General features: G+C 27.5%; 1 protein-coding gene across 5 annotated transcripts in view; it reads right to left on the bottom strand.

The window, feature by feature from the left end:
• LOC123264688 overlaps positions 1 to 17,028 on the bottom strand; it is a 37,107-nt gene extending 20,079 nt beyond the window's left edge. For 2 of the 5 annotated variants that reach the window (XM_044728110.1, XM_044728126.1), the window contains exons 1-8: positions 16,687 to 17,028; positions 7,894 to 8,026; positions 4,858 to 4,943; positions 4,476 to 4,737; positions 4,180 to 4,309; positions 3,034 to 3,185; positions 2,587 to 2,862; positions 1,532 to 1,840 (exon numbers count right to left, since the gene is read on the bottom strand). In XM_044728110.1, the coding sequence (XP_044584045.1) occupies positions 1,532 to 1,840; positions 2,587 to 2,862; positions 3,034 to 3,185; positions 4,180 to 4,309; positions 4,476 to 4,737; positions 4,858 to 4,943; positions 7,894 to 7,969 (1,291 nt within the window). In that variant the 5' untranslated portion in view covers positions 7,970 to 8,026; positions 16,687 to 17,028. Of the gene's footprint in view, positions 1 to 1,531; positions 1,841 to 2,586; positions 2,863 to 3,033; positions 3,186 to 4,179; positions 4,310 to 4,475; positions 4,738 to 4,857; positions 4,944 to 7,893; positions 8,027 to 8,120; positions 8,141 to 16,686 lie in introns of those variants that run through there. The other 3 variants (XM_044728140.1, XM_044728133.1, XM_044728120.1) reach the window with 3 other exon arrangements.
• Positions 17,029 to 27,728: the final 10,700 nt, after the last annotated feature.

Here is a 27,728-nt window from a genome sequence, read left to right as displayed (position 1 = left end):
AGTAAGAAAATAATTAGACCAAATTTTTTAAGAGCTATAAAAAATTCAATGAAAGTAAATAAAATAAAATTTTGCATTTTACATTTTGAAAATTAACAATTGTTATTTTACACTGAGAAAAAAAAATACTACTCTTGAGAAAATTTTCTTGTCACAAGAATATATTCTTGATAATTTTCAAGAATATATTTTCTTGTCTCAAGAATTAATCGAATTATTTTTTGTTTAATTCAAGTGAACCTATTCATTTGTTAATCTATCAAAATTAATGCCAATATTTTATTATTATGATAGATATTGATATTCTTTTGTCAAGAAACCAAAATTTATTTTAAACGATTCTTGAGCGAAGAAATTTTTTTCTGAAGAAAAATTTTTTTTTCTCAGCGTACAAAAAGTAAATTTCAAGAAAAATTTAAGTATTAAAAAAATAATATGATAAATATTTTCCATGATTGAAAGTACAGATTTAGACTCTGAGCAAATGATAATACTTATTAATGAAGAACTTTATGTCTCTCTTTTTTTAATGAGACTTTGTACTCAATATTTGACATTTATCGACAGATTTATCTTAAGAAATTAATTTGATTTATTATTGAAGTAAGAACTTTTAAGATTTCCATAAATTTAATATCATTCTTAGTTTAAATTAATTAATATATTGATTTGTAATTTTTTTAATGGATTATAATTTATTTTAAAGTACTCTAAAATTAAAATAATGTTAATTTAATAATTGAAAAAAAATTGCAATTTTGACTGTAAAAATTTTGGACTGAATTGATTGAAAAAATTTAAAAAGCAATAATTTTTTATCATAAAAATTTGTTGATAATATTTTTATAAATAACCGCATAGTATCTACGTGAATATATACTTTACATAATACTTCAAAAAGGTTATACATAAAGTATAGCCTTTACACTTTGCGTTTATATGAAAAAGTTTAACAAAATGCATATAAATTTTCCTACCCAGCAAGTTTAATTTAAAGTAAAAATTCGCGAATTGAATCTCTTGAGAAGCAAAGTGGATAAAATTTCTTGAAACTTTTGAATGATATTGAAAGTTTAATTTTTATAAATTTTCGGTAAACTTTTTAACTAAATTATTAAGTGTGCTCTTGTGAGTCGGAAGCGGGTAAAAAATGAATGCTAAAAAATAAAATAAAATAATATTTAAGAATAAGTAAAAAAAAGAGTGAAGAAAAGGAAAGAAATGATGGATATGTCAAGTGAAAAAAAGTTTTCATTCAATTGAATAGAGATCGTTGAGACTGGAGATTGAAAAAGTATTTTTATCGCAGTAGAAACTGGACTCTGTACTCTTTTACTCCGTAAAAGTTAACATTTTCCGATGCTACCTTTCCAGATGAGATTGCAAAAGTGTTTTTATCGGAATAGCTGTCGGCTGGATTTTTTCACGGTTGATTAAGACTTTCAAAGAGGCTTTGGCTTTGAGAATAAATTTATTCAGACCCAAAGCTCCAAAGGACACTGTATATTAAATAAATAATAATAATAATTACGCATGAGGTTTTCGTAATAGTCAAAGTCGGCGTCGTAGATGATCCGATGGCCATCACGCTGATTGAATCTGCTGAGTCGGCAGGAACGGAGGTGCTCAGAATAAACCGCGGATCGGCATTGAAAGCTAGTTTGCCGAAGACATTCGTCCAAACACTCGCTGAGACTTCTCCCAGTTATCTCTGAGTGAAACTCTCCGCTCAAACGCGAGTTTCTGTACCGCTGGAAGGCCGTGTCTGGGCGTCTGCTGTCCGGGTAGTGTCCTGAGACGGAGTTGTCCGGGTACTCGGAGCCACGTGCTGTAGGAGAAGCTACTTTTTGTAAGCTGGCATTTGGTTGACATTTATCTGACAGTTTAAGTAAATTGCCGCCGAAACAATGGCGGGATAGTTTGTTACATAAACTAATTTATTATTATTTATTATAATTTTGCTGTTGGTCGAGATTTTTTCTTATATAAATTTTTATTTCTAGTTTTAGATATTTTTTTCATCAAAATTAATTATTTAAAATTATTCAAGTAATTTTTTTTATAAAAATTATTAATTGTAACTTATTTTTTATTTTGCAGAGAATTTTAAAATTAATTTTTTTTTTTAATTATTTCAACTATAAGAAATTTTACTGTTTTTTGACAGTAAAAAAAAAACCAATAATAATTTTATTCTTTAATTTAGTTAAAAAATTTTATTTGGATTTTTTTTTAATTTTTGAATTTTATAAACCATTTTTCCAATTTATTAAATTTTCTAAGACTTAAAAATTTTTTTTTAATTATTCTAGACGCAAAATTTTCTTAAATTTTGTTGAATTTTTAATTTGAAAAAAAGTTTGACTGAATTTTGAATGAAAAAAAAAATTTTTTTGAATTCTTAATAATATTTATGTTTATTTTGAAATTTTGACAAAATTTTATGTTATTTTTATTGTAAATTTAATATTAGTGATTATGAATTATAATTTTAAAATTATATAGCTACAAATAAAAACTCAATAGAAAAAAAACCTTTAAAAATGTTTTTAATCTCCTGAGGAATAAATTGAAAAAACAACTCACGATTATCAAGACAGACAAGATCATAAAAATGATAAGAAGGGCTATTACTGGTCCCAATATCGTCTTTCTGTGAGACAGAATCTTCTTCAGAAATAACACACTGGCGTGTTTGCTCATCAAACTCCACGCTGCGACAAAAATATTTATCAGCCCGCAAACAGAGATTTTGACACTCTTCCAGCGTCAAGTTTGTGTATATGTCCACCTCGAAGGGTCCGCGAAGTCTCCTGTTTTCTTCCTTGATAAACACTGTCAGTCCGTCGCACCTTCTGTCCGCTAAAAAATTGATAAAACATTTATTTATAAAATCCCTCACAAAAGAAAGTTGAAAGATATATTTAATGTATTATATAATTATGTAAAAACTTTGTAAAAGACACTAGTCATGCAAATAAAATTCTATTATTATTATAAAATCTCTTACAAAGTTTTCAATCGAATCTTTACCGTTTAAACAAGTATTTTCCAAATAATCAGTATTGGGATCGTCTTCTAAAAGTTCTGGATGTGTTCTTCTGGTGAAACGACTCATTAAACAATTTCTATTTACTGCATCGAATGTCGCCGAACGGCACACAAAGTGGTACTCGTTTAAACAACTAAAAAATATTTTAATAAGTAAATTAATCATTTTTAATTAATTTTCTTTTAATTCAAATTTTTATTAATATATATTCAAACTTTTATTAGCAAAATAAATTTTTTGTATCTAAAAATTTATTTAATATCTATTATGATATATTTTATTTTTTAAATGCTTTTTTTGGTTTAATTAATTTTTTTTTCAATTTTTTATTAAACTTAAAATTAAAAAAAAATTTTTTTTAAATTCCACATTCAAAAATTGAACTAAAAATTTATAATTAAAATTTTTGCAAGCAAATTATGCGCGAAAAAATTCCACATGCAGAAATTAGAAAAAAAACTTTAAATTAAAATTTTTTTTAACAAATTTTGCACGAAAAAAATTTATAATTAAAATTTTTGCAAGCAAATTATGCGCAAAAAAATTCCACATGCAGAAATTGGAAAAAAAACTTTAAATTAAAATTTTTATTAACAAATTTTGCACAAAAATTTTCAATTAAAATTTTTGCAAGTAAATTATGCGTAAAAATTCCAAATGCAGAAATTGAAAAAAAAACTTTAAATTAAAATTTTTATTAACAAATTTTGCACGAAAAAAATTTATAATTAAAATTTTTGCAAGCAAATTATGCGCAAAAAAATTTCACATGCAGAAATTAGAATAAAAACTTGAAATTAAAATTTTTATTAACAAATTTTGCACAAAAAAATTATAATTAAAATTTTTGCAAGCAAATTATGCGCAAAAAAATTTCACATGCAGAAATTAGAATAAAAACTTGAAATTAAAATTTTTATTAACAAATTTTGCACAAAAAAATTTTCAATTAAAATTTTTGCAAGTAAATTGTGTGCAAAAAAAAATGCTATAAAAAATTCTACTTATAAAAATTAAAAAAAAACTATAAATTACAATTTTTTCAAATGAATTTTTAGTAATAATTTATTTAAAAATTTTCAGTATATTAAATTTATTTTATGCAAGCTGGTTTTAAAAAAAATTACCTTTCTTCACAAACTGTTCGATTAGCAGCAGGAACTTCTCTGACATCAGTCATAGGTAACTTTAATTTCTTCCTGGGGTGTCGCTCAAAAATGTACCGTCTGTTTGGACAGTCTCTTTCGATCCTATTAGCTAATTGCAAAATAAAAGAATTGAATTGAATTGGTAAAAAAAAATAGAGTTGAGAATTGAGTGAAGTGGTGATAGCGCTATTAGTTACAAATGTAATAGAGTATTGATTATTGGTTTAATAGATGGGGAATGCGAGGACTGCAGGAGCATTAATCGATTTACTCACACGTGAGACAGACTTCAGTAAAGTGGACGCTATTGGGTACGAGCATTAAATTGCCAATTCCCTCGGGCTGAGCTTGTTCTCTGGTCAAATAGCACGTGCTCTCTTCATACTCCGGCGTACCGCTGAACGAGGCGAGTCTACTTCCAGGCTGGAAATCAAAGCTTGCACAGGCACGCGGCAAATTATTCCCTGCAGTCCTGTCACGTAAACACAGGTCCTGACATTTTTCCAAAACACGGAACGGCGGCGCCGAATCTCTCACCTTTAAAAAAAAACAACAAAACAAATCAATAAATTCTATTCGAATAACTAAAAGCTTCTGTGCAAAATATTTTTATTTTTTTTTTCTAAATGAATAATATTAAAAAATTAATAATCTTACCACTTCATCATCGAACCCTTGGAGCTGTTGATCCGGTAATCTTTCATACACTATCCTTCCAGCGTTGCCGTTACACGTGGTTTGGGCTGTAAAATAACACCAAAGGGTCAAAAAAGTTTTGTGATTTATCGCGGTAAGTGATTGTCCGAGAATAAGAATAATGCAGATATTCATGAGTTGGAAAACAAAAAGTTTATGGACAATGATCACGACCTTCGATGTTAAAAAGTCTCATTAGAGCTCTTGTTTTTATTCTAAACTCCCTGTCTGGTTACCTTCTTTGTTATTGTAATTTTTTATTTAAATTAGTATGCTCTTTTTTTTTAATTCTTGAATTTTTTACAAGATGTTATGTCTAAATTATCTTTATTTTTTTATTATATTTGACGGTAACTGCACTTTGACATACATAAAAAAAGCATTTGGTTTTTTCTATTTATCTTTTTAATTTTTCCAAAGCAATATAATATTTTGTAATAGTTCAAAGAAAAGATATTATTTATGTTAAATGATATTTATTTTATTTTATTTATTTACTTCCCAAAAAGATAGATATACAAAAATCGTACATATAAATCCTAAAGAGGAAACACAATGTTCCCTGTGCATAGGTTCGGGAAGAGTTAATAGGCATATATGGTTAATTTATCATATGTGCCTATTTAACAAAATATACTTAGTATTGAAAAATTTGTACATTATTTATAATAGAAAAATATAAAGCGAAAACATAGAATAGCACCAGAAACGTGCAAGTTTTGTAAAAGTTATAATTATTATTCTTCATACGATTAAATACTATTATTACGACTAGCGCAAGTGACATATCTTTTATTCCATATTTTAATATTATTTTTAGTTTTTTTAGTAAATGTATGTGTATTCTTTATTTCATTCAGTAGCTTATTAAAATATTTAATTGCAGTATACAGTGAACTGCTTTGAAATTTAGTCTTCGTTATTTTAGGTCCTTGGATTATTTTATACCTAGATCTACCTTCATAATTATTATATTTATATAAGCACGTACTAAAGAATTTAGTTAAACTACAAAGTACATATTGCTGTTTAATATTTAATATATATTTGTACTCTACTCTAATTTTTTTTAGAATTCGTTCTTGTACAGTAAAAAGTGGTTTGATAGAGTTTTTATACGCACCACCCCACGCTATAATACCGTAGTTGATGACGCTTTCAAATAACGAATGGTATAGCATTTTCAGTACTCTACGTTCCATAAAAAGACTCAGTTTATATAAAAGAAATTGAAAAAATTTAATTTTTTAACGGTCTCCTGAATATGTATATCCCATTTCAAACAACTATCAATATAAATTCCTAAATATTTACAGCTATCAACTTTTCTTATTATTTCATTATTTATTCTAATTACAGTCTTTGGAATAGAATCACTATAACAAGAGCTCTAACTATTCCCAGTCTGGGCTGTCTGATTATTTTTTCAATTACGGAAAAAATTCCCACTGAGTAGGTCCCCCCCCTTTCCCCTATCCGTTCTTTCCCAACTCCCTTAAAATTTGCTTTAATATGGCTCTTTACCGTAAGATGGACGGTGGCGTTGTTTGCTCGGTGGGTCTTATATACGTGACTGAATAAATTAGTCAGTACTTGTCTCGGATAGCTTAACTGGTAGAGCCCTTGGCGCGTAACCGAGAGATCTGGGTTCGTTTCCCAGTCTGGGCTGTCTGATTATTTTTTCAATTACGGAAAAAATTCCCACTGAGTAGGTCCCCCCTTTCCCCTATCCGTTCTTTCCCAACTCCCTTAAAATTTGCTTTAATATGGCTAAAGTTAAATACACAGTTTTCCCCACATTTAGTGTTAATTGGTTATTTTTTAGCCAACTGTGGACAATTTTCAAGACTTCGTTCATATCTCTTTGCACTACGTCCCAATTATCTCCCGCACACAGTATAGCAGTATCATCAACATATATATTTAATAATATAATAAAACTATAATATAGTTAATTAAATATTTTTGATAAGAGCATCATGTGATGACAGTTCAAAATAAAAGTATATTAATGTTTAAGTTGTTTATAAGGATATTGTTACTTATCTATGTATAAAGAAAATGTTAAAAATAAAATCCTCTTTCAAAACCAAAAAAAAAAAGAAAACATACACAAAAAATAAAAGGAAAAATTTTCTTTGTTCGAATTATTTATTTTTCGTCAAACTTTTCTTAGTTTGAGTAAAATTGTCTTATTAATTTTCTTAACAAAAAAAAAGGTAATTATTTACAAGTTGTTCACCTTGTTTTTGGCCATATTTAGGTGAAAAATTAACATTTTTCAATTTTTATTTTGGTTCTGCTTGTCTTTACAGCGCATTTATGATTAGAAATGTCGTAAAAAAAAAAAATAAAGATTTCGATAGCTTTTTTTTGCCTTCAAAAGTTGGAAAAAATTTTGGCTCTCATGTTTTTGGATGAAATTTTTATTTTATCTTTTTTTGATGTTTTTGATATATTTTTTTTGAAAAGTACATAAAAAACGAACAATTAAAAAAAAAAAAGTTAAATATCACAATTTTCTAAAAAATTTATAAATTTTTTTGAAAATTTATTAAAGTTGTGATAATTAACTTATATTTTTTAACTGTTCATTTTTTATGTATTTTTCAAAAAAAAATATATCGATAAAATCATATAGAAATTTTGTTCAAAAAAATGAAAATAAAAATAATACCCCACATGTAAATGATTACCAAAACATAGAAAAAATAATTCTTAGTTGTAGTCAGAATATTCTTGATTCAATAAAATTTTTAAAAATATTGTAATTATCTTGAACAAATTGAAAATTTTCTTTAATTATTGTTTAAATAAAAAAAAATTTTTAAATAAAAAAAAAATCAATTTTTGGAGCCGAGAAAAAAATTTGGAATCAAGAAATTAAAAAATTTTTTTTTGGTGAGTAATTATTGGTTTTTTTTTTTTTTAAAAGGACATGTTTTTATTATTTTTGACAATATTAATGTTTACTTGAACAAATAAAAATAAACTTACCATTGGCAAGCATCTTGAGAATTGTCAGAACCGTAATAGCTTGAACCATACTGAACATGTTAAAGTTCCTTTTCATTTTGAGTTGAAGGCACGGTAAACACTGTCAAGTGGTCATACCACTTGGTTGCAGATACTGAGGAGAGGAAATAACAAAAATGAATTATTTAAATAATTATTTTCTTAACAATCGTTCAGAATTTTTGGGTCAGAAAAATAAATCGAGATACCATCATAATCAGGTGGATCATTTTGGAATTATTAATGTGTTATTAATGGTATTAAAAGAATAAATTTGAGATGATTGTATGTAAATTCCATGGGAATAATGACAAATGTTGAATAAAGTTAAATTTAATTTACAGACTTCTGAACAATGCCACGGTTTCGACAAAACTAATTTTAAATATGGGGAATCGAGAAAATTGTGGAAGAATCGTCAGTCCTCTGTCATACCGGTTAGGTATGTGAGGTGGGGTCTATTGTTATGAGTTGTATGAGCCCAGGAATTCCGTGCGATCAATTTAGCGCTCAATTCAAGAATATTCAAATCAAAAATATTTTTTTTTGTATTTTTATTTAATAACTGCGGAGTTTAATAACTTTATGAGCTGTATTTTGTTTTATTTTAGTTAATATAAATAATTTTTTACGGCTTCCTAGATATTGAACCAGCGCAATGGATAAAGCGGATGTTTGTTACAAATGATTTTTATCATTGTGTTGTTCCGGTTACTATTTTTAATTTCTGTCACGCGGAGGTTAAATTACTAGATATACAATTTTATTTTTATTCTAAATTACGATTATTAATATAAAGGGTTTTGTTTGGGACAAAATTCATTAAAATTGGATTATTGTAGACGAATTTTTATTAAAAAAATTGTAAATTCCATTTTTAAATAAATCTATGAATATTCGAAAAGAAATATTATGTGAAAATTATGAAAAAAGTTGTATTAAAATTATATAAATATTTTTTAATATCTACAAAAAAAAAAAGTCGAATTTAAATTTAATTTTTTAATTAAAAAAATTTTTTTTATTTTATGTGTATGATTTTATAGGGAAAAATAATTTAATAGTTTTAAAATTATAATTTATATAATTTTAAACGATAAAATAAAAAAAAATCACAACTTAAAAATTTAATTTTTAAAAAAATTTAATAAGCAAATTTTTTATTTATATTTATGGTAAAAAAAGTTTAAAAGTTAAATTTCTATTTTTGACGGATGTAAAAATTGTGAAAAAAAAATTCTGTTATTTTAACTTCGATCAATAAAAATTTTTTACAAATTTTAGACGATAATGAAAAATTTTTTATAAATATACTTAAAATATTAGATGAAAATTTTTTTAATTTTTTTAAACCAAACAATCAATTAAACTCAACTACCGAAAAAAGTTTCTCAACAATAAATCTAAATTTCAACTAAAGTTAATCACCGTCTCATCAATTTCCACCTCCCAATTAAATCCTAAAATTACACAACTCCGAAGCCAAGCGATACCTATCTAATAGCACGTTCCGGTAACCAGCAACAATTCCAAATCCAATCTAATTTAATCGAGGACCTTCAGTCCCCCAAAAATTAATAAAACAAAATTTCTAACAATCCCGTCCTTGGGGAAAACAAAACTACTATTTAATGAAAATCCCATCATTGCACAACAATACAAAAAGGAAAAAACAGAAGCGTCAATAACAAACCCATAAAGAAGATATGAGAAGATAACCGGCGTTAATAAAATTTTGATACCATCTACAAGCTTCTATAACACCCATCAAGGCTTTTACTTCCATTGCGTAAAATTTATTACTATTATTATCATGATTTCTATAGAAAACTATAAAATAATTTTTTAATTTCATTTTTTTATAAATTTAATAACAACTAATTACTATAATGTTGAAGTAATTATTTGTTTTCAAGTTCTTAATTTTATATTATTTTAATTTTGAATCATAAATTTAACCTTGCAGTTATATTTTTTTTAAAACATTGAACGGAAATAATAAAAATTCATTAATGTTATTCCAAAAAATTTTTTATCCGCAATAAACTCGTAGAAATTTCAAAGCAATAAAAACTATAATGAATTTTTTATAAATAAGAATTTTGAAATATAATTAATTAAATTAAAAATCAAGCGAATTTAAATTTAGTTTAGATAAAATAAAACTAGCAACCTTGCAGCCACTATGTGACTGCCGTGATTTGTAAAATATAAATAAATAAAATTTTCTTTATAAAATAATTACTTTTGTTAAATAGTACTGTACTTTCTTAAATATCGACATTTTTTAAGATATAAGCTCATCCCGATATTACACTCATCAGGAGCTTTCATTTGAGTATCCACATGTATTTTGATATATTTTTCATATATACATATATATAATATATATAAATATATGAAAAATTGATGTGGGTACTCAAATAAAAGGTCTCGATGAGTGTAACATCGAGATGAGCTTATATCTTTAAAAATGTCAATAATTGACAAGATAGCAAAGTCAGTTCTTAATTATTGATATTTTTAAAGATATAAGCTCATCCTGGTGTTACATTCATCAAGAGCTTTCATTTGAGTACCCACATGCATTTTTATATATTTTTCATATATACATATATATAATATATATAAATATATGAAAAATTGATGTGGGTACTCAAATAAAAGGTCTCGATGAGTGTAACATCCGGATGAGCTTATAACTTCAAAAATATCATTAGTTGGGAAGATAGCAAAGTAAGTTCTTAATTATTGACATTTTTTTAAATATAAGCTCATCCCGATGTTACACTCATCAAGAGCTTTCATTAGAGTACTCACATGCATTTTTATATATTTTTCATATATACATATATATAATATATATAAATATATGAAAAATTGATGTGGGTACTCAAATAAAAGGTCTCGATGAGTGTAATGTCCGGGTGAGTTTATATCTTCAAAAATATCATTAGTTAACAAGATAGCAAAGTCAGTTCTTAATTATTGACATTTTTAAAGATATAAGCTCATGCCGATGTTACTCTCATCAAGAGCTTTCATTTGAGTACTCACATGTATTTTTATATATTTTTTATACATACATATATATAATATATATAAAATATATGAAAAATTGATGTGGGTACCCAAATGAAAGGTCCCGATGAGTGTAACATCGGGATGAGCTTATATCTTTAAAAATGTCAACAGTTACAATCAAGATCATTTTTTAATTATGTATCTAGAAAGAGAGCATTTTTGAATGCCGCCTAAATACTTATAATAATAAATTGACTCTCGTTGAGAATAATATGAAACCTTGAAAAGGCACAAATTTGTCAAGACCTTTGCAATGACACTAAATTTTCTTAAAAAAAAAAACCGATTTTATCATATGACTATTCTTCAGACAAAATTTTTCTTATTCTTTTAATAACATAGATTATTTGATTTTTAATTTAACATGAAATTTTTAATAACTTTTTTTTAATAAAAGATCAATTATTAAAATTTTTTTATGAAATTATAAAATGTGTTTTGATGTAAATAATAATTTAAATGTAAATTGAATTTTTGCCAAAAAGAAGAAAACTCTTAAAAAGGCAAAATATAAATAAATAAATAAAATAAATTATTAAATTATAATAAATAAAAATAAACTGTCCAACATTTGCTCAACATAAAATCTGTTCTACACATCATGCCATGCAGACACCAGAGATAGAAGATAGAAGATGTAGGATAATCTATAGTTTAATGGATAGTTAATAATGCGAATAGAAGCCTGGAAGTTGGAACTACGCTCTGGTGCCTTCGGTACGGGCGTGTGCAATGTGAATTTAGTATTTCTCTTGTTAAATTCGATTGGTCGACTCCAGCTAAGTGTGAGTGGAAGTAGATGTGGATGTGTCTCCATTTGTGTTGGTATTTGTATTACATATGGAATCAGAGAAATGATGACGACAAATACATCGGTCAGTGCGGTGGTTGTGTGTGGAAATGTTCAGGGTGAGTGCTCATTTGGAATCCCACGGACCCTTGTTCCGACACCGTTTGTAAACTCCGCGTACAACAATGTACGTCCGGCAATGCACGCTGACCAGAGCCAAAGCAAACCCTTTTTTGTCTTTCTCTGAAACTCACCAACTATGTGCTGCACCGTACTCTCTACTCTCTTTCATTAGTGTACAACAGCCAGCACCTCAGTCCGCAATCATTTGATGGTTATTCACTGATCAAATGTGGTCACACGCTCGTTACTACCCTTCTATTATTTTCCTATGTCAATCATAACTCGCCGAGTTTAATTGTTTAATTGCCAGTTTGTTTATACAATTATTTCGGTCTACGGGTTACTAATATTTTTTTTTATTTTATAACCAAGTTTTTACATGTTCATTCTATTTTAATTGATATTTTTATTGAGGGAGGATAAAAGAATGAAAATAGCAGATATTTTTAAATTTTTAGGTTTTTTTTAAATAATTTACAATTTTTTTATTATTTTATTGTTTAATAAAAAATTCCTGAAATTTTTCGGACCAAAAATTTGTATTTTAGAAAATTAAAATTCTTTATTGAAAAATTAAAATTATTTTCTTCTTTTGTATAATTATTTATTTAAAAAATTTTTCTTGTATTAAATTAATAAATTTTTCAATAATTTTATATTTATACTAAAAAAATTAATTAATAATGTAAATAGAAGAAAATTTCAATGAATAATTTGATCTAATAATTTAAAGTCATTCCTATAATATGAATTTTTATAAAATTAATTGTAAGTTGTATAAAAATAAAATCAAATATTTATCAATTTAAAAAGTTTTGCATCTTATAATTTTCTTAGTATTAAATAAATAAATTGAAAAATTATACAAATATTTTCTTTTCAAAAAAAAGCTGAACTTCTTTCGGAATTATTTGATAATTATACGTTTATTGATCAAATGTAACTCCGAGCTAGTTACCCTTCTATTTTCCTCTAATTATTTTTTTTTGATAGTGTAATTGTCAGATTGTTTATAAAATTATTTTTATCTACAAGTTATTGATTTTTTCTATTTATATGACCACTTTTTACTCAAATTAATTAATTTTTAATTATATAAAATTGTTAGCAATATTTAAAAAAAAGACAAAATTTTAAACATTTTGATTAAACATTTAAACAAATGATGACTATGTTTATAGTTTTACATATACTTTAATTAATCACACTATGTATAATTTTGCCATTTGGCTCTTGCATTGGCATTTAAATTGAATAAATAAATAAATAAATAAATTTTACAATTTTTTGAGATTTTTTTCTTTTAACAAATTATTTGCCAAAAACATTAAGAAGAAATTCTTACGAAGCAATCTCGATCCAAAATTTGAATTTTGATCATTTGAATCAAGTAAAAAAATTTTAAAACTACACGGAAAAAAGAAAACTCGAAAAATTACAGTATAAAATGTAAAATCGGTCCCGTCGTAATCAAAACTAGAAAAATTACAGTTTGAAATAACATTTTTCTAAATTCAATTTTTCAATTTTATATTCAGAGCTTTCAATGTAAATATTACATTCTACACTGTAATTCTTATAAAATCTGTAATAATTATATTTAAAACTATAATTTTTCCAGTTTTCTTTTTTCTGTGTAAGAAATAATTCTTAATTAAAATAAATTTCGTGAATTTTTTCGCTTGATTCAAAATGTTTATTTTATTTTAAACTCTTTAAAATAATAATCTTGGTTCAATACTTTTTTTCTTGAATTTTAAAAATTTTTTATAAGAATAAGGTAAAGAATAAAAGACCCAATTATTGACATTGGCCTAGTTGATTGACACTTGCAATTTTATTCTAATTAAAAAAATAAAATGTTCTCAAAAAACCAATTATCTTAAAATTTATAATTCAAAAATTATGTTTATTAATTTATTAGAGTCGATTTGTTTTATTTAATTAAAATAAAATTGCAAGTGTCAATAACTAGTTCAGTGTCAATAACTGGGTCTTTTACCTTATATAAAAACATTTTTACCTCCAATATATCATTAACATAATTACAACCTCTAGACCTAATAAATTCCTCAGAAATAATCAACAATCACCCTCGAACCGAGTAATTAATTACCCGAGTTAATTCCGATAAAAATATTTGCGGAATCCAGCTTCCAGACAATTAAGAGCTCAAATAAAGACGAGGGTAGAAGTATTTTTTCTCACGTACGCATGATTGAGTCTGGCAAATAAAATCGGATTGAGGACAACAGAGCTCCCGACGGATTGCGAATTTTCTGTCTCCAACTCCGGCTCGAGCCAACCAGAACCAGATAGCCTGTCAATTCCAGAAATTGTTTCTTTATACAAACTTTAGTATTTTATTTTTTATTTTCCTTGATTTCGTCCCTCAGCCCTCGGTTTTTCCAATACAGAGCAGCTCCACTTGTTGCGAATCAATGGATTATCATTACCACCTATTGTCGCCCGCCGGAGACTTCATCTCCGATAAAGAGATAATATTGAAAGTATTCAAATTAAAATAGCGAGTAAAGTTAAAGCAATTAAGTAAAATTATAAATTCAGCCATCAGGAGCTTTAAGGGGCTCGGTTCTATTCGCTGTTTGCCTTGATAAAACTCCTCAGTCCTCAGTTCTCGGTCCTCAGTCCTCAGTCTTGATTCTTGATCTTAATAATAAATAATGCCGAGCCGAGTCGATGAACGGGAGCGGCGTAAAGAGAAATAAAATACATTTTATCGAATACGCTCATAAAGTATAATACTCTTAACTCAAAGTACTTTTATTCTCGGTACACCTATATCTATAGATACCTACCAGGGATAATGGAAATAAGAAAGCTCTCGAGTCTCTTTATAGCTCAGTTACCTCAGTTACGTAAATCAATATTTTATTTTAACTCTATTCCTATTTTTTACCTTTTTTTTAATCCTCCTTTTTAATCCTGGCTCCGTCTCCGAGTAAAAGTGGAGGCAAATTGCTGCAATCAGTTGCAACTGTCTCCGTAATTATAATTATTATTATTTATTAAATTAATTCGTAAATTCAATACTCCTGGATTTAAATTGTTTGATCAATTCCCCGGTATTAACGTGTTGGCTCAAAACCGCATTGTTTTTAATTAAGTAATTAATGGTGGTGGAGATTTGATTGACGGACAAAGTGGAGGGCGGAACCAACTTTGATCGGTGAATCGTTTAATGATTGAGGTTTTATTTATTTCGATAATAGCATCCAAGAAGTATTTTGATTTAATTATAAATCAACATCGGTTTGGGAAAAGAAAGTAATAAGTGGACTTTTTTTAGTCTTTAATTTATTGATGCGATATTTTGGATTTAATGAAGCGAAATTTTAATAATTGATAAATATTTGATTTTTATTACTTTTAATTCATTTAATAGGAATTTAGATTTTTTATAAAAAAATTTGACCTTTATTTGCAATAAATTTTTTAGTTTAAATTTAAATAAAAGAACTTGATTAATTTTTTTAAAATAAATTTTTGGTATTAAATTTTCAATAGTAGACTATTATTTTCAAATTTTTTAATTTGTATTTGATTGAATTATTATAAAATCATAGAACTAAAAAATTCATTTTTAAAAGCATGTCAATCGATCTATTATCAATACTTTTAAATGATATTAGCTCATGCAATAGCTACAATAATTATTGTAGTAGAAAATATAGTCTAAAATTTTTTTTCGTGATTTTTAAAAAAACCATTTGTCGAACGGGAGGACTTCTTAAATTTTTTAAAAACCAAAAAATTTATCCTACATTAAAAAAAAAAATTTCTTCAATCAAGTAAATAATTTTGAAGAACTTCATTTTCTCGATTTGAAAAAAAAATTAACTTGATTCAAGAGAAAAATTCTTGAACCAAGAATATAATTTTAAAGAGAGTATTTGTCTTGAATCAAGACGAAAAATTCTTGAATCAAGTAAAATTTCCTTAAATCAAGAATTTTTTTACTCAAATTAAGAATATTCAGTTTTTCAAAATTATATACTTGATTTAAGAACATTTTTTTTTTCTATGTAGAAAAATTCCTAAATTAAGAAATTTTTCTTAGTTTTAAGTAAATTTTACTTGATTCAAGACAATGAAACTTGCTTAAAATTATTTTCTTGGTTCAAAAATTTCTCTTTTGATTCAAGTTAATTTTTTTTCTGTGTAAAACTTAAATAAATTTGATTTTTTACAAATTTTATTGAGCAAAAAAATATCGACGTTCTAATTAGCAAATTGTCTCACTCCATTTTAGAGAATCTTCCATTTGTACGAAAAAACAATTAGTTCAAAATTTATTATCACTTTAAAAAATAATTTAATATCTAATAGAGGTATAATATTTTGGTTTGGATCATTCAAATAATTTATAATTAGACTATTGTTACATCAAATTGTTGAAAAATCACCTTCTAAAGAATAAAGAGTTAGACCAATTGCTAATTAGACCGTCGATATGTAAAAAATTTGAATTTATTTCAAATTCTTTATATTCACACAATTTATTTAAAAAAAACCCTAAAATTTTCAAATATTTTCAATTTTCATCCTTCTATTGCACAATACGTAATAATAATACAAACTCAATAAATTAATATGTCAAAAAACTCTTTATAAAAAAATAAAAAATGAAATAATTATAAGCGAAAAATTTCTTAAATTTCACAGTAATTAACATGTCTCAAAAATTCTCCCAAATTATGGACCAGATAAAAAATCTCCACAAATAAATTCCAAAAAATCAAAAATGGCATACATACCTTTAATTAAAAAGTCAGCACTATTTACTTCCATGCACCGCGACACAAAGCGAACCAGAAGCGCTTAAACAAAACTAATTACAATCGGATAAACAACGGCGGAGCAGAGCTATCAATTAAAATGCAAACCGCCCAATACAATAAAAAAAAAAAAAAAATCTAATAATATTCTTCGCGTGTTGTTGACAGGACAACAAGCGCGACCGAACACTCGTAACACCTGTAATCAGACTGCGGTGAAAAATGGTGTGAACCTAATGACAGTCTAACTGGTCGCGGCAATCAAAACTTGGATGCATAATGTAACGTATTATATGAAGTAGAATAAAGTGGAAGTGAAGTATTTGAGTTCGCTGGGGGCAGAAATAGTCCCATGGCCCTCTACTCGGATCAGAATGTAGATGTAAATGGTGATTGTAATTGTAATTGTAATTGTAATAGCAATAATAGTGGTGGTGTGGCAATAACGCTGTTTATGGTGATGGTAATTTAATGGGAGTACCCTCTGGCGCGAGAAGTTGCGTTGCCTTTTGATTTGATTCGATAGTTATGTTGACAGATAGATCCAACATGACATAGGAATCCAATTGAAAAGTAGGATAGCGGTTTAGCTGTTATGCGTGGTAGTGTATCGAGTGGGGTTAACGTGAGATGGATTTCTGGCCTTGTGGATAAAACGGAAGCACGTTCATTGTTTTCGGTTTCCGCACGACATCCGGGAAAAAGCGCACAAACACGCTCCACTCGTCGGTCGATGCCTCTACAGGGTCTACATAGTATACATATAGAGTATCTCTTCTATCACTACCAGTTACCAGAGATAACGATGGATAGATACATACAGAGGACCCAAACCCAAACTCTATTTCATGGCATGTCGCTATTACGAAGTTGGTAAGCAAATAAACCCAGTTCTGGTGCATTCAGATGCCATTCTGCAGAGTTCGGCGCAGAGAGTTAAGTAATGGGGTAATAGATAGATGTATATAGCGATGTGTGCACAGCTATGTTCAGATGTTGGGATGTTGCTGTTGCTGTCTGCTGTATGCTGTGTGTTGTATGCTGTGGATGAGATTCGGATCGGCTAAATGTAATGCTCTGTGTATTGAACGAGACATGAGTAGTGTAATGGCGGAATCATGGATTAGAGATTCTCAACGGACGTGACGGTCAATCTCGGATATATCGTCAATCCTCGATGGTTGGTATTTATAGCGATGATCATCGAGATGGAGAATCTTGTTTTGGATTATTCATCGCTGGTGGGATATGCAGAAATTTGAAAAAAAAATTAGAGGGTCAAGGGAAGAAATTTTTGGGAAAATTTGGCTGGATTGGATTGAGATAAGAAAAAATTAAATTGAGAAGTTTTTTGAGACTGAAGAATTTTTTTGGTATTTAATTTAGATAATTTTGGGCGCATGAAAAATAAATTTAGGGAGAAATTTTATTTTGCTTATTAAGGGGTTAATTTTTGTATTTTTATTTACTTTTATTTATTAAACTACAAAAGGTAAAAGCCGAGTGGCAAAAATACATAATAATTACATAGCAACCTTGCAGTCACTATGTGAGTGCCGTAACTTGTGAACGATGCAAAATTAAAATTTTGCTTTATTAAATAATGACTTTTGTTAAATTGCACTGTACTTTCTTAAATATTGACGATTTTAAAAATATAAGTTCATCCCGATGTTACACTCATCAAGAGCTTTCATTTGAGTACCCACATGCATTCTTATATATTTTTCATATATACATATATATGATAGATAGATAGATAATAAACTTTATTGACCCTAGAGCCTTAGCTCCCTCAGGACCATCATAATTATACATTATAATCAGTGTAAGATACAAAGCATGTAATTACATAAATTGAAAATAATAAAATAACAACATATTATAATGAAATAATAACGTGCATTATAAATTATAAAATATAATCGTGGTATATATGAGACAACTTTCTAGACAACCTGGTAATAGCACAGTTAAGCAAAACTAATATCATTCAATATCACTCAAGGCACAGCAGCATACAATAATGACAATCGAAGCTCAATATCATAAATTAATACTTTAGCAAATAACAATTATAGCACGCACTACAAAACAGTTCATAATTTTCAGCTTTAGTTACTTCTGGGGGTAGCGCATTCCAAATGCGTATCCCGCGGATAAGAAAAGAGTTCTCAAATATCCGACAATTAGATCTAGGCAGGCGTAAATAATCCTCCCTTACATCACCCCTCCTATTATACACACTTAGACATCAGGTCATCCCTGACATAGAGAGCAACTCCACCACCGCTCCGCAGGCACCGGTCATGACGATGAAGCACAAACGACGGCAGGAACATATCATCAGATATTAAATGATTTGACCAAGTCTCAGACACAGCAATAACATCATACTTATTCCCACGAAAATATTCTTTAAAAATCTCTAGATGACGCTCATTCCTTAACGATTGAGCATTAACATGACACACTCTCAAACACTTTTTATTAAACAGAGGTCGCAGAGTGCCAACCACAATGTCAGACACGCCTCCAGGTGATGATGATGATGATACCGAGGGAGCAACTCGCTGCTAATCAAGCAGACCCCGCAAAGGACCTACTCCCGTTGAAGGTAACAGCTTCATGATATATATGAAATATATGAAAAATTGATGTGGGTACTCAAATGAAAGCTCTTGATGAGTGTAATATTGAGGTGAGCTTATATCTTTAAAAGTATCAATAGTTCTCAAGATACAGGGTCATTTCTTCCTTATGTTAAATTGCACTGTACTTTCTTAACTATTGACATATTTTAAGATATAAGCTCATCCCGATGTTACACATATCAAGAGCTTTCATTTGAGTACCCACATGCATTTTTATATATTTTTCATATATACATATATCTATAATATATATATAATATCATATATATATATATAATATTTATAAATATATGAAAAATTGATGTGGGTACTCAAATGAAAGGTCTCGGTGAGTGTAACAACGAGATGAGCTTATATCTTTAAAAATGTCAATAGTTCACAAGATCCAAGGTCATTTCTTAATTATGTATCTAGATATAGAGTATTTTCGAATGCCGCCTAAATACTTATGATAATAAATTGACTATCGCTGAAAATTATATGAAACCTAGAAAAGGCACCAATTCAAATCAAGACCTTTGCAATGACACTAAATTTCACTAAAAAAACCGATTCTATCATGTGACTATGGAGACAAAATTTTTATTATTCTCTTAATAATATAGATGATATATTTAATGAAATAAAAAAAATAGTTAAAAACTTTTTTTGAAAAATGAAGTATTGATACCTCAAATATCAGACATTTTAATTTATTCATTGATTTAATAATACAAAAAAGTAATTATTAATAAATAAAGTAAAGTTTACTTGACCCAAAAACAATTTATCGGTTCAAGAATTTTTCTCCTTAATACAGTTAATTTTTTAAAAGTACATGTTTAATGGAAAAACATTTGAGCGTAAGGTTAAAAATTCCATGATATTCCTTCAACTTCTAAAGAGGAATCTTTCTTTCACAGTTGATAAAATACATATCAAGTCTGCGTAAAAAAAAATTTTTTTTGGGTATTTATAGCTTATGAATTCCAGGAGTTCTTCGACTTCAAAAGAGAAAAATTTCATTTAAATTCAGCAACTTATTACACGTGTAATTTTTAATAAAGACATTAATAAAAATTTTTAATTTTAAGCTACACAATAAAAAAAGATAATGTAGAATATCTTTTCGAAAAAGCAGAGGCTTAATGAATTTAAAGTTTGTTAATTCTGTTATTTTGCTCTCCCGGGTCCAATTGAAAGGCAAAGCTTAATCCCCGGATTAGACTTTAAAATTTTTCAACGTGTGTTGAATTTAAATTTCAGTAACACTTGGCTGGGATCGGCTGGAATGAAATGAAATTTCTGAAAAACCGGAAAAGAATTGAACGTAACTTTATTTATCATTATCACTAATGCAAGTCACTTTTTCGGAAGTCGCTTCTTATTTTAATTTTTATTAATGGAAGAAAGGGGGAGGGGACAATTGATTGTTTGAATTTTCCCAAGGTATAGTTTGTATAGTACGGGACTTTCTGAAGGGAAAGGGTCAGATTTGGAGCAACGATTGTTCGATTGAGTATTGAGTATTGATGTATTGTAGAGTCAACTGGGGTCGCTTTGACCTGTCAGGGTGTATGTTCATAACATAATGTTTGCTGTACAAATAATATTTAGACGTCCCTTTAATCATTTTGGTGATGAAAGATTGATTAGTTAGCGAGATTTTTGCTTTTTTTTGAAAAAAAAAATTACTTAAAATTTAATCACACAGTAAAAAATTTTGCGTCATTGCGTCAAAAAATTTTGTATTAAATATTTAACACTTTTATACGTAAATTTAACATTTATTGTGTTAAATTAACACAAAAAAGTGTTAAATATTTAACACAAAATTTTTTGACGCATAGACGCAAAATTTTTTACTGTGCATACTAAAATTCAATTGTAAAAATTATATAATTTTTCCTTCTATAAATTATTTTTTTTAAAAATAATTTATTGATTCAATTTATGGCAAAAGCATTAAAATTATTATCTTCGATTAAGAAGTAACTTACTCCGTTCTTAAAATCTTTTCTACTTCTTCTAAATTATTCTTTTCTTCGCCCCGCTGTAGTTTAAATTATATATGTCTCATTAGCACAATTTTATTAGTTTCTTTTTCAATTAAACTTTGAATTCTATTCTTATTTACTTTCAAATTCAATAATTCTTTCACTTTGGTTTTGGTTTCTGATGACATTTTTCTTGATTGAGGAAGATGGTTAAATAAATGTTTTGTTGTTTGGTGGTTGTGTTGTAAATCCATTTCTGAAATAAATAAACTATTCCCGTCGCTGGAAACATCCCATAATAAAATTGAGATGAAATGTATGTGAAACCAAACTATTCGTGATGTGATTGGTCAAATATATCATATGCATGAAAATATATGCAAAGTCTATAGTCAAGGCGCGCGCTTGCGCGCGCAAATTTGAATTCTAGTCCCATAATAAAATTGAGATGAAATGTATGTGAAACCAATCTATTCGTGATGTGATTGGTCGAAAATAATTATTCTCATTCTGATTGGTTGAAAGTGAATATAATATACATAAACGACACACAAATATATCATAACAATAAATATGAGGCGCGCGCTTGCGCGCGTAAATTAAATTCTAGTTAATTTATTAAAATAGGCCTTGCATTGTTTCTGAAATGTGCTTGATTTTCGTTCTTCTGTTCCTTTCCATTTATAGTTTTTTCCTCCGTTGATACAGCAATATTTAATATATTTTTTTATCCCTTGTTTTCTACATCTTTCAATAGTAACACAATCTCTTTTGTAAAAATAGCTATATGAAAACTTTTGAAAATCCTCAATCCTTTTTTCTAATTCTTGGTACGAATTAAATTTTTCATTAATTATTAAATTTTTTATGCCTCTTATTTCTTCTTGCGCATTAAATAATTCTTCTGTTACGTCAATTTCTTTAATATCTCCATTTTGACTATTATCTGAGAATTAATTCATTATTTAAATAATTTATTATAAAAAATAATTAAAATAGTTTTTATTTATCCATCGTAACTAGATTAATATTATTTTTCTTAAGAAACTTTACATTTATTTTAAATTAAAATTTAACTTTTGACAGCTGTCAAATGATAAATAAACTTTCAATTGAATTTTTAAAAAATAATTCTAATTTAATTTCATTTGTTTGAGAATCAATAAAATTATTAAAATGTAAAACTTATTTTAATGAAGTGTACACATTATCATCACAAATTATTTTTCATAATTAATTTATTTATTTAATAAATAATTATCACAACTTTAAAAATTGGAAAATATTATTTAAAAAATTTAATTATCATTTTTTTTTAATTAATTTTTTTACATAAATAATAATTGCATTTCAATATTTAAGAAAACAATAATATCATAATTTTTCTTCATCGACTGAAATTGAGTTGTTTGCTGGCAAAACTTTTTGGTTCTGGTTTAGGTTCGTGATTATCACACAGAAGAATTCATTTTTTACTTGAATTTATAGAGTACTCGATTATGTATAAAATTTGTAATATTTTGATAGAAAAATTACAAAATTAAAAATAAATTTTAACTTTGTAGATAAAATCTGAGAGAAAAATTTTAATAAAGCCATTTTTTCTCAATAATAATGATAATAATATAAAGAATGTGAAAAATAAAAATTTAGGGAGTTTCAATTTGTACAATGTATTGTCTTATTCAGCCCCGGGCGATTTTGTGATTTAGAATTTAGCTTTTGTGGAAATTCTAATTGGTGACGGGAAAAAATTGCTTTGAAATTCCCATTTTCTGTACGAGCAAGACTAAGAAGGGTCTATTTATCCGAGTCGGGGAGAAGGATCGATGCCGTGACCTCTGGAGAAAAATCGTGAATATACTATGCTAGATTTCTTGGAAGGTATTATAGCGAGTATGTTAAAAATTACTATTTCAATTTTTTATCAAGTATTTTCGGATAACTATAAATATAAAAACAGTTTTGAGGGTCTATCATTGAGATTAGTCATAAGTCATGTCATAATTTGAAAAAAAATAATTTTCAATGAAAATTCGCAAGTTTATCTAAAATTATTATTTTTTTCGATCAAAAAAAAATTTTCAACAAGAAAATTACTAAAAGAGAAATTTTAATTTTTTTAGCTAAGAAGTAAAATTGTTGAAAATTTTTAACAAATTGATTCTTGTCACAATTTTTTTTTTTTTTTATTTCTCTCTCAGTATAGGATTACACGGAAAAAAGTAAACTGTAAAATTCACTCGGATTCCGGTAAATTTTTATAGTTTCAAACAATACAGCGGACATCGGGGTGACACAAATGTAAATATTACAAAACTTAATGTACACTGATAGAAGGATTTGTTTATAGTTAAAAATATTTTTTAATATTTAACAAATCATTTATTAGAGACCGCTTTTTAGTCCTTAACAAATATTTTTTAGTATTTAAAAAGATTTATTAATATTTAATAAATGAATATCAGATTTATTAAATACAAATAAATCATTTTAAATGCTAAGAAATATTTGTTTAATACTAAAAAATGGTCTCTAATAAATGATTTGTTAACTATTAACAAATATTTTTTAATATAAATAAATCCTTCTATCAGTGTAGAAAGTGTAAAAGCCACAATTTATAATTTAATATCGAAAATGTGATCAGTAGCTGTCACTATAGTAAATAACGACTCTCTCATCTTAAAAAATTACAGTTTCAAACAGTAAAAATTGTCGTTTCAATATATAGTCTATACTATGAGGAGAAGGGGAAGGTATCACACTCGGAGAATTTAACATTTGAAACAGTAAAAATTCTACTCTTAAAATATATATTTTACCAGTCCTAGCAATTCAATAATTACAGTTTAATTTTTAGCATTGCGTTTAAAATTTACCATTTTACTTTGTAAATATTGACGTTGCTTGTATAGAAATTTAGTAACTGTAGTTTATATTTTTTACACATCATGCGATCATTTTTTAGGTACGAAATGATAAATATCAAAGTCAAAATTCTTAATTATTATACTTTAACATTTTGAACTTTCACATAGTGAATATTACTGTTTGAAATGGTATTTTCTTCCATGTAAATAATAAATTGTAGCATTTAAATGACAAATATTATAAAGTGATTGTTAAAATCACGAGTTTACTGTTTGAAATGGTAATTTTTTCCAGTTGATCATTACTTACTACAAATCGACTATTATTTATTACAGTTTACTTTTTTCCGTGTTGCGGCAAAAGTTTATCCTATAAAATTTACCGTGTAATTTATTAACCGAGCTATTTAGCTGATGTTAAAATGCACCTCACATTTTAAGTAAAATTTCGTGTAAAACTGATCATAAATAATAAAAAAAACGGAAGTTATTATTATGCTATTTAAAATATTTAAAAAAACAAAATTAACGATTAAACATTGTAAAAAGGCGTACATGCTTGAAGAAATAAGCACAAAAATTATTATTGAGTACAAAATAAACTGAGTTTGAATAGTGTTTTAAAAAAAATAGAGCGTAGAGAAAAGAACAAAAAATTACTAGTACATATAGGCGATTATATTTATTAAATCAGAAATAACGATGAAAAATGTTTCCAGCTGTGAAAGACATTAGATTATAATACGTATACTTTATAAATGTATTTATGTGTGTGAAAAGTTGCGTGCTCTCTGCTCTGTTCCCTTCCCTTGACATGATGCACTGATTTGGAACAAATTAATATTACTATACCCTACGACTACCAATCAATCGAGACCACTTGAAATACACGGTATTGTGTATTATATATTCTATTCTAGGTTTTATATTTATATTTATATTTATATTAGTCGATATCTGTCGCATGAAAAAAAATCGACTTATTGATTTGCTTGCATGTCTGTTGAAAAAAAAAAAATGTTGGGACATCTAATAGATGATTAATCATGCAATTGGTACATCCTCGATTCGTCACTTTTCGATGAACGACTCCTGTTAATCACCGTCGGAAGTGACTCTAAGTATTTTTGGAAGACATACAATCGTTGTCGATAATTCTAATCTCCTGGGGTGGCCGCGCCCCCTCACTCCCAGCCTGGTGCTTGATGCTTCTTAACTCGGAACTGGGAGCACCCGGTGACTCGACAATTGAATTAAATTATAGCTTGCCCTACCGCCGGAATAGTACCGGAGAGAAGAGAAGAGAAAAAAGAGGAGAATGTGTGGTCGATTCTCGAGTATATATCTTATTGTTTTAGGATTAGGGCTTCTATTTTCGGAACTGTATAAATATTTTCGAGTACTATCGATCCTCTGTTTACACTTCACTGGATTTCGAGATAATTATTTTTTTTTATTTAATATTGTATTATGCTTGACAGGTTAGAGTCTCATCTAAGGATTCGGAAGATGAGTCATTTGTGACTGAAATTTACTAAAATTTTTACACATTTTTGAACAAATTTTATAAAAATTTATGATTACATATTGATCTAAAGAAATGTCAATAATTATGAAATGACGTTATGTTTTGTTTAGTGATGAGATTTTGAACGATATAAGCTCATCCTGATGTTATGCTCATCGAGACCTTTTATTTGAATACCCACACGAATTTTTATATATTTTATATATTTCACAAATATGAGAAATATCATATATATATATATATATATATATATATATATATATATATATATATATATATAGATATATATATATATATATCTATATATATATAAGCGAAATACCACTCACTCATCACGAGATCTCCGAAACTATTCGCCCGATTGACTTGAAATTTAGCATAGTTACTCCATTCGTGATGTAGACGCTCACTAAGAACGGATTTTACGCAATTCCTAGCCAAAATGAATTTTTCGTCTACCATCACATATGCCCTCCCCTCCCCTCCCTCTCATTCTTCTCCTCCCTTCCCTGCCCCTATAATCTTTCCCCTTCCCTATATCTCTCTCTTTTTGGGAGCGAAATATCATTTTGACCCTCTAATCTAAGAAACCATCAGTGGCACCCGTAAATTATCGAACTCAACCCCCCTACAACCACCCACGCTAATCAACCTTTGCCATGGTTACCATTGTCATGGTTATCGTTGCCATGGTTACCGTTGCTATGGTTACCGTTGCCGTGGTTACCGTTGCCATGGTTACCGTTACCATGGTTGCCGTTACCATGGTTACCGTTATCATGGTTACCGTTGCTATAATAACTGTCAAAATGATTGATTTTAAATTTTATCGATTGACTGTTGGGACAGTAGGAATTCATAATCATACGTTTTTTAAGAAAGAATAGCTAAATCATTAATAACTGAAATAACTTATATGTATTGGAATAATCATGAAGGATGAACTCGATTATATCATAACACAGATAAATTAAACATAAATATTATCAAGTTGATATTGTTAAATGATTATACTGATTTTAATGATTAAAATTAAAATGGTAAATTGTGTCTGATGCGTCTTCTCTAAAATTTTACAACGATATCGTTAAATTATTATAAAAAACGGTCGATTTAAGATAATTTCTAATAAAATGAGTAATAATAAATATATTTTTAATACCACTTAATTTGTTATGAATTTATTAATAACTAGCTGATACCCGCCCGCTTCGATAGGAATACAATAAATTTTTATGGTGTAACCTAGATGAAAAATATAAACAAAATGGTTAATTTCAAAAAGATAATGAATATAAATTTTGAATTAGAGAAAAGTGATTGTTTGTGATGACCGGTGTTAGCGAGTATTAAATATATGAGAAAAGTATTTTATTATTAACATTTTTTTAAAATTAAAAAAATTATTGACAGTTTTTAAAATTAAATAATACTATGAAGGGGAAAAGAATAGGAGTTACGGATAATTATTACGTGAATCGTTCCAACATTCACGTAACAGCATAATTGAGGAGGAAGAGATTGAGAAAGAAATAGGAAGGACCTTCTTAATAAGAGTTTACAGAATATGCGAGAAAAATTCAGATAGCTCGGACAGGGATTCGAACCCAGAACCTTCCGGTGACATGTCGGCTACTCTACCATTTGACCTATCCGGTCTAGACTAAATGTTTAGGATAACATTATTATAATGGGAACGCATCTCACTACACAGTACGTCATGGGTGATGCGGAAATCTGTCTAATGACAGATTTACTGACTAACTGACCCATTGATTGATTGATTATTAATAATAAAATACTTTTCTCATATATTTAATACTCGCTAACACCGGTTATCATAAACAATCACTTTTCTCTAATTCAAAATTTATATTAATTATCTTTTTGAAATTAATCATTTTGTTTATATTTTTCATCTAGGTTACAACATAAAATTTTATTGTATGCCCAGCGAAGCGGGTGGGTATCAGCTAGTATATATATATAT

The sequence above is a fragment of the Cotesia glomerata genome, linkage group LG1 (genome assembly GCF_020080835.1).
Source record: "Cotesia glomerata isolate CgM1 linkage group LG1, MPM_Cglom_v2.3, whole genome shotgun sequence".
NCBI lineage: Eukaryota > Metazoa > Arthropoda > Insecta > Hymenoptera > Braconidae > Cotesia > Cotesia glomerata.
The sequence above is the reverse complement of the archived record's forward strand: the minus strand, read 5'-3'. Positions and strand labels throughout refer to the sequence as shown.